General features: G+C 35.9%; 1 protein-coding gene across 1 annotated transcript; it reads left to right on the top strand.

The window, feature by feature from the left end:
• Positions 1–12,622, top strand: LOC100246357 (COP9 signalosome complex subunit 6a). Its single transcript, XM_002267120.4, has 9 exons — positions 1–417; positions 595–683; positions 8,577–8,670; positions 9,892–9,953; positions 10,038–10,116; positions 10,283–10,375; positions 11,138–11,238; positions 11,501–11,556; positions 12,247–12,622. Exons 1-9 carry the CDS (start codon positions 120–122, stop codon positions 12,326–12,328), a joined length of 954 nt encoding a protein of 317 aa, XP_002267156.1. The 5' UTR covers positions 1–119; the 3' UTR covers positions 12,329–12,622.
• The last annotated feature ends 202 nt before the right edge of the window (positions 12,623–12,824 follow it).

Below are 12,824 nucleotides of genomic sequence, written 5' to 3'. Positions count from 1 at the left end.
GAATGGGCTAGAGACCCATTAAACCTAGGAATTTTTTTTATGTCAAATTATGAATCCCTCTCTCTCTGCAAAACCCAAAGACTAGAAAAAGCAGAACGCAACAGTGAAATCGAGCGAAAATGGCGTCTTCATCAAGCAGTGGGCTCACATTCAAGCTCCATCCGCTGGTAATTGTTAACATATCGGATCACTACACGAGAGTGAAATCTCAGACTCAACCTCCTCATCTTAGTAGCAATGGAGGCGAGGGAGCTGCAGCGGCCGCATCGCCTCCGCCTCCTCCACCCAGGGTCTTCGGTTGCGTGATTGGGGTCCAGAGAGGACGCACTGTTGAGATCTTTAACAGTTTTGAACTTCTGTATGATCCATCTACTCATTCTCTCGACAGATCCTTCCTTGAGAAGAAGCAAGAGCTCTGTTAGTCTTTCTCTACCTCCCTTCCCCTATATATCTCTCAGTGTTTAGTCATGATTCAAGTTAGGGTTTTTCTTGTTCGTTTGTTTTGTTTTTTTTTTTTTTTTTTCATGTGGTTTAGGTTTTAGGGTTTGGTGAACTTTGAATGTTACGCTGAGTGATTCTCTTGATGTGGATTAGATAAGAAGGTCTTTCCGAACTTTTATATACTTGGATGGTACTCCACCGGAAGTGATGCCCAAGAATCAGATATGCATATTCATAAAGCTGTAAGTTCACATCATCGTTCATAGTTTTAAGATTAAACACGTTCCAAGTTTTTTTCTTTTTTTGGTTTAGATTATTAATGATAATAAATGAGATGATACTTATGGTAGGAGGGATGTAGGCATGGACTTAACTGAAAGGGTGAATTTTGCAATCTGTGCTACTAAACGATTTGATAACCTTGGGGGAAGATGAGAGACAGGCATAAGAGAACCTAGGTTCAGACGGGTGGAGACCAATGGGAGTGATAAATAAGTGTTTAGATGACTTGGGCGTGGTTCTGTTCAACCATGGCTTCTAATACAGTCTATTTCAAAAAGATCAGTATATTCAAAAGAGATTTGTTGATGTTTGGTAAAACATTTGCAGGACTGCTAGGATTGATAATTTTGAGAAAAAGATGAATCAAATATTTTGTAAGTTTAAAAAATTTATAAGGTTATAAATGTTTATGTAAAAAAAGTTCTTTTCAAATATACTAGCCTTCCACAGCTCTAACTTTTACTAAAATTGGTTTTAAGTCTTTTTTTTTTAACTCAAATGACTTCTTACAAGCAATCAAATAGGGGATAAAAGAGATTTTACTGTCAAAAAGCTCTTGAAAACCTTGTAAGCGCTGCACAAAATGGGGCCTTATTTCTTAACAACTTTTATGAGTAGTGAGAAAAATAGAGAGGGAAGTGATTTCACTAAATGGGCACAAGAAGGGCATTAAGGTTATATTTGGTTTATGGAAAATTTGAAGGAAAGAAAATAGACAAGAAAAGTCGAAGGAAAATAAAAAAATATTAAGTGTTTATGACCATGGTAAAGATGCTACAGTCAATGTGAAATATAAATCATGTGAAATTGGGACAAGGGGAAGTTGTATGAAATTTTTCATCCTAATATAATAATATGCTATCCATTGTCATTCTAAGTTACTGAGTTATTTAATGAAATTGTAACCATGGTGTATGATGTCTAATTGTTTTAGTGGTCTGCAAGTATGATAATCATGCCTTCAATAGTACTCTAATTAAGCAAGCTAGTAGGACGTTTGTTTGTGTACATGAAAATGTTCTTATATATTTATTTAATTTCTTGTCTATGTATTTAATTTCAGATTTGATATGCACATGTTAGTGGTCTTTTCATACCCTTATCAAAAAATAAAATCGCAACATAAAAATGAATTGATAGGGAATTAACATTCCCTTTTTCTTTAAAGGGATGCAAATGAGCCAAGGGTAGTTAAAGATTGCACTATCAAAGCTTAAATTGATAAAACTGAATGATGTTGAGGCTTTATTTTTCCTCCGGGGGTTAGGATTTAGAGATGAGTATTTAACTATTGGGATTTTCTCTCTCTGCTTTTCTTTTTTTTCTTTTTTTTCTTTTTTTGTTATGTTTTGGTTATTTATTTATTTATTTGGAGACGTGGATTTGAAATAGCAATTGATTTGTGAAAGGTTGTTACTCTTTTCAACTTAAGAGTGTTGGCTTTTATTAGGGGTAGAGACTAGGTCTTATTCGATTTATTATGGGTTCAGGTGTATTGATGATGTTTTGTATGGGTGGTTTCATCCTATAAAAGGTTTTGAAAGAAGAGAGTTTTGGTAGGAGATGGGGACTATTATGGGCTTATGGGATGATTTATGGTGTTTTGGGGGGGGGGGGGGGATGGGATTTTGTTGCTGCACTAGAGGCATAATTGCTGAGGGTTTATTCGGAAATGAGTTAGCTTTATTAGTTTATTGAGGATTTTTAATTTGGTAGATATTCCTACATAATGGGGTATTTTATATTGTTTGGTGGTTCATTTGCGATCTACATTTTACCATTTTGATCTTAGAGGAGCATTTTTCTAATGTATCATTGAACATTTTGCCCGGAACAGTATCTGAACTTTCTCAAATTTTGCTTCATAGTTGTGGTTTGGGTCTTGGAATATGTTCTTTTAGGTTTGAAATATTGGGTTGGAGGATGATGGTTTGGGGAGTTAATCAAGCATTGGTGGGTAAATATATTCTATTCTGTTTGGGTTTTGTTGAGTGAGTTATTCTATGTCTTTGAAGGAATATCTTAAAAAGTGGAATAAATAGGTCTTGATAATTTATATAAAGTGGAATTGTGTTTGTGAAATCAAGTTGTGAGGAGCTCTACCGTTTAGCACATTTTGAGGAAAATATTTGGTGAAAAAAATTGAGAGCCCTATAGCTTAAGGAAGATGATAGGGTGGCCAATACTCATAGTAGAAATCATATTGGCAAACTCAAGGTAGGTAGATGGTGTATGTTTGTTGGGGGATGGGGACATATGGTGTTGGGATTTAAGATAAAGCTCTTGTTTCGAATAGCTTCTATACAGTAGTTGGCAGCATAATTAGGAAAAGTTCAAAAGGAATAATTAATGCTTTCTCAGGAAGTCCCACTGTTCTAGGTCCTCTGCAAGATGTCTGGATGTTACCTTCTTAGTTTCAGTCCCAAAACAGCAGTTGAAGAATATTTAGGACTTTAGGCCAATTTTAGTATGATAATTGATTTTATTTTGATCAAAATCGTTATTAATAGACTAGAAAAAGTAGTTTAGAGGGTTGTGGCCAAACATGAAATGTGTCTATAGAGGGTAGTCTAATACTTGGATCTTGACACAATCATAGTCACTAAAAAAACTCAACTTGAAATTGAGGAGCTTTAAGGAAGGGTTAGTGTGTAAATGGTATATAAGAAAATGTATAAACATACTAACAACAATGTGTTGTCTTCTTTATATGGGATGGATTCTAGGTAAAAGTGGATATAGGAGGGCAAATTTTCTATATTCATGGTAAAACTTTCAATTTTAGTAAATATGGTATGATGCAATTCTTTCTTAGCTCTGACCTATTAAAAAAAAAAAAAATCTTTCTTAGTTCTAGAAAATTGGGGTAGGAAAGCTAGGGGGTTTATGATTTTGCAATTGTCGCCTGAGAAATGGAAACTATTAATTTGTGATGTAATTATTAGTTAGTTTAGGGTTTAATGGAGAGTTGCAAGGTGGAATTTGGGGGTTCAATGATTTGGAGCCTTTGGAAATCCATTAGCAAGGATTGGGATTCTTTTACGCAAAGTAGAACTTTCTTTGGTATTGGTAGTTGATGAGGGAGTGTGGGCAATTGGTTATTGAAATCTAAAGTCCATAAAAAGAAGTTGTGATTGGGGATTGGAGGAGGTGGGGAGCTTTTGTTTTCCCTTTTTTTTTTTCTTGGTTTGTTATTATGCCTTCTTCTTTTTCTTTTTCTTTCTTTATTTTTAATTAGAAACAAGAAGAATGATATCTGAAAGGGAAGAATTTTACGAAGAAAAGTGTGAGACCTTTCAAAAAAGAAGGCTTACAAGCCTTGGATTAAAATTTCCTCTAATTTCATCGAAATTTCAGTTATTGGGTAGGCCTAAACAAAATATGCAAAGGATATTTGACCAAGTGGAAGAGTGTATATTTTTTGTTATTTTCTCGCAATTTTCCCAATTTCCCAATTTAATTGTTGATTTATTGACATTTCATCTTGCCACTTTCTCCATTTTCCAACTCAATGGCCAATTTATCGACATTTTATCGTGCCACTCTCTAATTGATTGAGTTCCATGTCAGCTAGCTTTCAAAAATTGAAATGTGTGGTGTGGGGTTGGCTCCAACTTGGTCCCTCCCACATGATTTTAGTGGCCCTTGCCACTAGGGCAATGTTACCTGTTTTTAGAGAGCACAATAGAATGGCTTTTTCTTGTTTAGAGTATGCAAACTTAAGGGGCTTAAAGGCTCCTGTCTCAGAGGGGAAGGTTTTCTATGCCTTGTCTTGCTTAGGTGGGTATAAAGCTCCGAGGCCAAATATATTCATTATGGCTTTTTGGCAGCACTATTATGACTTTATAAAGTATGAGGTGATGAACTTCTTCAAAGAGTTCTTTGAGCAAAGTTCCTTTGTGATAAGCCTAAATGCTACATTCTTAGTTTTGAATCCAAAGAAAGGAGGAGTCGAATACTTGAAAGTCTTCAAACCCATAAGCTTGGTAGGAGGGTTGTATAAGCTATTGAAGAGGGTCATAGGCGATGTTGTTCCAATTTTCAGCTTGCATTTGTGGAGGAGAGACAAATTTTAGACACGACCCTTATTGCAAATGAGGTCATTGATTCAAGGTTAAAGAGTACTATTCTTGGAGTCATTTGTAAACTTGACATAGAGGAGGCTTCCAATCATGTTAATTGGAGTTTGCAATTAGCAGACATGGAAAAAATGGGCTTTGAGTAGAAAGTGGGTTGGATGGATGAAGTATTGTATGCCTTTGACCACCTTTTCGCTCGTAGTGAATGAGACTCCTACTGAAGTTCGAGGGGCCTAAGGTAAGGACCCTCTCACCTTATTTATTTATTTATGTTGGCTTAGGAGGCTTTCAATTACCTATTAATGAAGGCAAGGGAAGAGGGGTTTATTTCAAGCTTCAAGGTGGGAAAGGGTGGTTAAGGGGGAGTTGAGGTGACTTATCTTTTATATGTTAATGATGTTATTATTATTTATGAAGTTAGTGAAGTGTTGCTGATGTATCCAAATTGGACTATCATGCGGTTTGAGGTGATTTTTGAGTGGAAAGTCAATATGAAGAATGAGCTTATTCTAGTTGGGAGGATAGATAATATTCCTATTGGGAAGGTAGATGATTTGGATGCATGTCATTATTAGTGATTCCAAGAAGGGTAAGCTTTATACTCGAGAAGATCTAAAAAGATTGCTTGTGTGGAGGCAAAGCTATAGAGAAAAAACTTCCGATGGTGGACGAGGCTACATTGTGCATGGCTAAGATAAAAAGGGGGCTTGGCATCGAGAATCTTTTTGTTCTCAATATTGCTCTTTTCAATAAGTGGAGTTGGAGATCTGTCTTGGAAAGGGAGTTAATGTGGAAGTGAGTGATTGCTGGGAAGTTTAGGGAAGGTTGGTGTTCTAGGTTGCTTAGGGAGGGTTGCTAAGTTGGATTATGCAAGAAAAGTGGGGTGTTCTTAAAAGCAAAGTTCACTTTACAATAGAAAATGGGAGGAGAGTAAAATTTTGGTTGGATAAGTGGTATGGCGACGCTTTGCTAAAAGTCTCTATCGTTGCCCTATGTGCTATTACTAGCTTAAAAGATTTGTGGGTGGCAAATATGTGGAAGCAAGATGGGGGCGAGGGACGCTAGAGTCCTTACTTCTTAAAACAATTTCATGATTGGGAGTCCGAGGTGGTGGATGTCTTGCTAAAACTTCAAAAGCAAATAGTAAAATGGGGTATAAAGGATAGGATGGCTTGGTCGAACTCGAGGAGCGATAAGTTCTTAGTTAAAGCTTTCTACTCCTTTTTGGCGTCAAGGGATTTAGAGGTTTTTGCATATGAAGTTATTTGGAATTCATGGTTTTGACAAGAGTGAGTTTTTTTACATGGAAACAACATAGGGAAGGATATTGACATTGAAACTAATTAAAAGGGGAAGGAGTGTCTTTAGGGAATAGATGTTATATGTGTAAAAGGGAAGAAGAATCCATTAATGACATGCTTTTTCATTGCGCTTCAACAAGAATTTTGTGAAAATTGGTTTTTTTCTATGTTCAGGTTATAGTAGGTGATGCACTCTTCAATTAGGCCAATATTGCTAAAATGGAATAGGTTCTACCTAGTAAAGCAGCAAAAGAGAGCTTGTTGGCTTCCCTTTTATCTCTTAAATTTTTTAATATATTTATACAAAAAATGAAATATTAAAAAAAAAGTTCAGTGAATAAATTAATTTTAATTATCTTATATAAAAACTACCATTTTTTTTATATCATTGAACACATCCAAACTAGATAGATCTATTCAATGTGTTTTCAAGTTCTACATATTATTGTTGAATCTCACAAATTTTATCAGACATGTATTATTTTCTTCAATAAAAACAACTTCACTGTGTATTATTGTGTATTTTATCTTTTTTAGGGTTTTTCCCAACATTTTATAAGTTTTGATCAATTTATGTCCCATTGCTCTCTCCAATATTTTCCAAAATTTTTGTAAAATCCACACACCAATATTTTAATCATTGTTCCACACTATACATCATGTTTACTAAGTTTAGATATTACAAGTGATACATAACATAGCAATCAAATTCTTTGAATTTTTTATTAGACTTGGTTGTAACTTTGCTTACTTTTAATGCTTCTTGTATTTTTCCTACAGGATTTATGTTTCATCATTTCCAAATAAATTACTCTTGTTCAATAGAGAGCTAATTGAGAGTGCCATGTGATTTTTGTGACACTTAGGTTTCCTGTTTAGGGCTTTACAAAGCTATGATCCTTGAATGCACCTTATTGTTGGACCTTTGCTGGGTTGAAATCTTGCTGAATATTGGTTGATTAAATATGGAACTTCCAACCTATTTGCCCTACAACCAATTTCGAGAGACATTGAAAAGTCAATTGGGAGAGCCTTAGATCAAGGTCAAGAGAGGTTGAGGTTGAGGATGAGGAAGAAAGGGTTCAAGAGAGGTCAAGGAGCTGAGAAACAGACTTGGAGAGATATCAAGAGGTTGAGGTCAAGGGAGGGTAGAAGTAAAGACTAAGAGAAAGAGAGAGATTCTTGTTTAGACCTACATATTCTCCTACTAGAACTAAGCTCTCTCTCTCTCTCTCTCTCTCTCTCTCTCTCTCCCCCCTCCCCTTCCCTCCTCCCCTCCCTCCCTCCTGGAGTATGCTTCTTTATTGGTCTCATTTTGTGTTTTTATTGTATACTTCCCTTGTACTAGGGTGGTTTGCTTCTTTGTGGGTCTCCCTCATGGGTTTATATTATAATTTTATTTATTAAAAATAATGAAAATCTTGAAGTTTTTTTTGTTTACACGTTCTCTGTAAGACCTAAGAGTTCACTTGTTTGATTCTCTTTTACTTTTATTTCTTTTTTTTATTTTGTGTGTTCTTTTTATATATTTCTGTATGCTAGGTTCCACTTCCTTATTGGCTTTGTAACCTCCTTACATATCACAAAAGGAAAAAAAGAAAAGAAAAAAAAAAAACTATCTCAGAGGTTTTTAGGTGGCATTAACATGTAATAGGTTCTTTGAGAGGAGCAGCTCTCTCCTGTCCTTCAACTATAAACACTTTAACTTGAAGAGAAATGACGTACCTTGAGAATGTGAGATCACTAAATATTCTTAGATTGTATAGAAGGCCACATCTTTGAAATATTTATATGGGGCACAATTACTGGGACTTTGGATTGTAGAACCCATAACAAACCTAGAATTTATATTGGACAAAATAATTTGTCCAAACCTGGATTCTGCCTGTGTACTATGCCAAGAAACAAGTTCCAGTTGAATGAGGTCATTGTATGCAGGATGAATGAATCCCAGCTGATAAGTGTCTTCTGCCAGATCAGATGATATACCTTGCAAGTGGTATTGGTTGGATGGCTGTATGCATGCCTATGTTCATTCATTGGTACCACATATGATATGTGTCTGCTGTGAATCATCCAGTTAGAGCTGTGTCAATTTTTACTGCTTTAGTGCTGACTTTCATGTATCTATAGTCCTAGTATGGGATGGTTATGCTCCAATTTAGGAGGCCTTCCTAGCAATATGTTTTTCAATCACCATGCACCAAATTCTTTCACAGATTTTTTTTTGGGGATTAAGGTAAGAACTGTTCTTTACAGTTTATACTTTAAATACATGTGCATAGTCTTTTCTGTGTTGCTGTTTCTCTTTAGTAATTAATCCCTTGTTCAGGTCCATAAGTTTTCATTTTTTTCTTATCAAACCTTATTCTAGCGTGTGTTCAGTGGTTACACTGCCTTATTTTGAGTGTCTATATGGCCAATGATGTACTATTTTCCAAAACCATTATAACAAACATCACTCTTGTAACAGTTGATGGATATTAATGAAAGCCCTGTCTATGTTCTTCTCAATCCGTCAATCAATCATGCACAAAAGGATCTCCCTGTGACTATCTATGAAAGTGGTATGTAACCCTTCATTTTTATCTTCTTCCTTTAACTCCCTTATAAGTGATTCTGCAAGTCTATAAAAAAAAAAGTGATTCTGTAAAGTTGATCTTATATGTTTTGTTAAGTGAACCCCAAAATTCGGTTAGTGTAGGATAAGCTCAATGGTTTGAATTTCTTTGTTTGGTCAATTTTTGCACTTATTACTGCAGTTCACCTTATGATGAAAATGTGGTGTGCGAGTGCCTTTTTAAACTGGCTTGGTGTTGGTTTTCTGGAAAACCAGATGCTATGCCTCATATGGACCCATCATGGTCTGATTCCTCAAATTCTGACCTTTTTATGAACTTTACAATTGCAAGTTTGCCTTTCTTATTGAAGCCACTTCAATTTTGTTTGTGTGAAGCAACTATGAAATCTGGTGTTTGGTTGTTTATAGTCTTTATCACTCATTGGCCGGAGCCTAAATCCAACATTATTTGACTTTGTGCATCAGCAAGTGTGATCATGTCCCACCCCAGTCTAGTGGAAATTTGCATCTTCAGTAAAAGCATGACATCTTAGATATCTTCTGTATAGTTTCCTTCTTGCATAATGAGTTCTTTTCTTACTGATGTCCTTGTTGTTCCTTTGGCCTATGGTATTGCAAATTTGTCCTTTAGTGGTGCTGGAGATACTCTGAGAAAGTATGATGAGAATGGTCTGCAGCAGGTGCTGGCCCTTCTTATCCTTTATATATCTTTAGAAGAATGGCTGTGCACATGTTTTGTGATCTTTTCCCCCTAATATATTGTGTGGAGTATTTCACTTAATAACTAAGCCAAATCTGCATTTTGGTTGCTTTTAGCAAGATGTGTACTCAATATTTCATGGTACAAAACCTTATAGTGGTGATGTGGAGAGACTGAGCTTTTTCTGATCAGTCTCGGGAGATGTTGTTGCACATTGCTCTGCATTAAGATCAAATGATCTGCTAGAGAAGTGAGCCATGGCTTCCTGAGTGAACCTTCTGTTGAAGGATGTGTTTTTGAGTTTTGGAGGCTACTAAGTTTTCCAGTCATTTTATACATGAAAATTATGTATTTCAGACAGTCTCATGGCATCTTTTAGTAGTCTCACCTTTTTTTCCTCCTTTATTTTTATTATTATTTTTTTGTAAAGAAAAAATTTAACCTTTATTGCACTGAGGTGATGTGCTGACCTTCTGTACCTATGGGCATTAATTATTGCGATACAAGAGCTGCATGTCATAGATGGGATTCCACAGCTTATTTTTGTTCGTGCAAACTATACTATTGAGGTTCGACTTGCTCTTCTTTTTTTTTTAATCATATTTCACCTATCACCAACTGGGGTAACTGAATTATTTTTTCTTGTTTCAAAGACGGTAGAAGCAGAAAGGATCTCAGTTGATCATGTTGCTCATCTTAAACCATCTGATGGAGGTTCTGCTGCAACTCAATGTAAGCCCTTATCTCCACCATCATTTCTTGTCTTGTCTCTTACCATTTTTGCAGAAAATTATAAACTAGTTCTACAGAAGTTTTTATCCTTTTCAATACATATTATGCATTTTTTTAAGAAAAAAATCTTGTGAATGGCTTTACAACTGTGGCTATGTTTGTGCAGTGGCTGCCCACCTCACGGGGATACATAGTGCCATCAAGATGCTAAATAGCAGAATCCGTGTTCTTCATCATTATCTGCTTGCTATGCAAAAAGGTGTATGTCTTTTTTGTTTATTTAGAAATTTGAATTTGTTCAAAGTAGTGGAAGAGAGGATAGGATTTTCTCTAAGAAAAAACATAGAGGAAAGAACTAAATCCTCAGGGGAGAGGAACCCAAAGGATACCAGTAAATCAAATATCAAAGGAGGCTGCAAACATTCCCAAGAACATCCTCCAAATTCGCAGAAACTATTTTTGCCAGGTTTCAGACTGTTAGCAGGTTTAGGCACCAACTCAAAAGAAAAATCTATTCTGCTTCTTACAGAAGTTGGGACAGTCTGGAAGTTCCTTCATCATCATTTTTAATAAACTTGAGGACAGGGGCTAGAAATCTGAATTTGTTCAAAGTAGTGGGAGAGAGGATGGGATTTTCCCTCAAAAAAAGCACACAGGAAAGAACCAAGTCCTCAGGGAAGAGGGGAACCTGAAGGATACCAGTAAACCAAATATCTAAGAGGCTCAAAACATTCCCAAGAATGTCCTCCAAATTCACAGAAACTAGTTTTGCCAGATTTTGAATTTTAACAGGCTTAGACACCAACTCGAAAGAAAAATCTATTCTGCTTCTTACAGACAGTCTGGAAGTACCTCCACCTCCATTTTTAATAAACTTGATGATGGGAAACTATATTCTTAATACATGGTAATTTAGCTTAGCATTGTATATTTTTGCTTTTGAAGCAAAATAAAATCCATTACTTGCTTGGGGGCAGTGTGGATTAAGAGGTCCTTACTGTATTTGTGTCTTTTGATGTAGGGGATATTCCTTGTGAAAATTCACTGCTGAGACAAGTATCAAGTCTTTTACGGAGATTGCCAGCCATTGAATCAGGGAAGTTTCAAGATGATTTTTTGATGGTAAGAGCATTTTATTTCTTTTTCAGCAAATCATTTCTTTCACCAACTTGATAGTTTCCTTAGAAGACGTTGAAAATTAATAGGATAAGAAAATGCCAGATAACTGCACTTGGTCTCTCATCTGTGCGCTTTTGCCTAATGATTTTTCATTTATGTCTTTCATATCTTTATATGAATTGGGAATATTTAATTAGGTCTTGTAGTGATGGAACTGTCATCGCTGTCCTATGATTGGTTTCATTCCTCCCCTTCTTTTTTGCAGGAATACAATGATACATTATTGATTAGTTACCTTGCCATGTTCACCAACTGCTCAAGGTATATGCTATCTCTGTGCTCTTCACCAGGCATCTTCGTTTTGTACCTATTTCTTTATATTGACCAAGAAAGAAGTTAGTTAATAAAACGAAAGGGGAAAAAAAAACCATTATACTATACCAGGGCTGGCATTCATTTTGGTTAAAGCACAGGATGTTGTGGTCATAATGAATTCTATACTGATATAGTGCTCAGAATCTTTCCTGCATGATGCAGTGCAGGTAGTTTGTAGCTCAATTTGTTCAAGTTATATAATAGCCATATGCATTTGAGAAAGAAGTGAAAAAAGCTGTTTCGGTCTGTTAGGTGAACATCGTGCCTGTTATCAAAAGTTTCTTTTATAAAGTAATTGAGATGCCCCTTTCCTAATCATAAAAAAAGACGCCGAAACCTTTAATGTCATGTAACTTTGTTGGGTATTTTCTTAGTCCTTACCCAATTCAAGCATCGAGCTTGAGTAATAAATACTTCAGATCCAGTTGGGTTCAGTTTGGATTCTACATAATACATCTACTTCCCTAAAAGGCTTTGTTGATGTCAATGGCAAGCATGTGGCATTTGTATCAGAGAGACATGGGGAAAAACAACAAACAATGGTGTAGATGGAGATTAAATGATTATTTTTACTTGATGTCACAGATTTAACCTCCAAGCATGTTTTGACATTAGTTTTTGGCTCTTCTCTTTTAGTACAATGAATGAGCTGGTCGACAAATTCAACACAGCATATGACAGGCACAGTCGAAGGGGTGGACGAACTGCTTTTATCTGAAAGTAAGTGCTTTTTATCTGAAAACTGCTTACTTTTTAGCTGGCAGTAGCGCTTGCCGGAGAACACTGTGGTGGCATCAACTCTTCTTTTTTGTGTGCATAGCACATAGGAATTTAGGAATTATATGATCTGGAGCTGAATAACTGAGAAAAAAAAAAAAATAGAAATCTAAAGTCCTTTATTTTTTTCCCCTTTAATGGTTTGTGTTTGGCATATTCCCCTTTCATATTATTCAAAAATTTCTTGTAGAGGAAAGATAAGATTTAAACGGTCATGCTCTACAAGCTACTAGCATTTCCACTGTCCATTGTACTAATGCTACACGGTGCAATTTTTATCTGAAGGCAACTTGCCATGATGAGATGGTTCATAGCTACAGAAACTCCCCCAGGCACTGAAGAAGCTGGAAAGCACAAGAGGATGGTTAACTCTTGTTGCTCACCAGCCTTTGGTTTCGTAAACATCATATACCTTAACACCCTCGATTGCGATTCTC

The sequence above is a fragment of the Vitis vinifera genome, chromosome 19 (assembly GCF_030704535.1).
Source record: "Vitis vinifera cultivar Pinot Noir 40024 chromosome 19, ASM3070453v1".
NCBI lineage: Eukaryota > Viridiplantae > Streptophyta > Magnoliopsida > Vitales > Vitaceae > Vitis > Vitis vinifera.
This window is presented reverse-complemented; position numbering and strand designations above follow the sequence as displayed.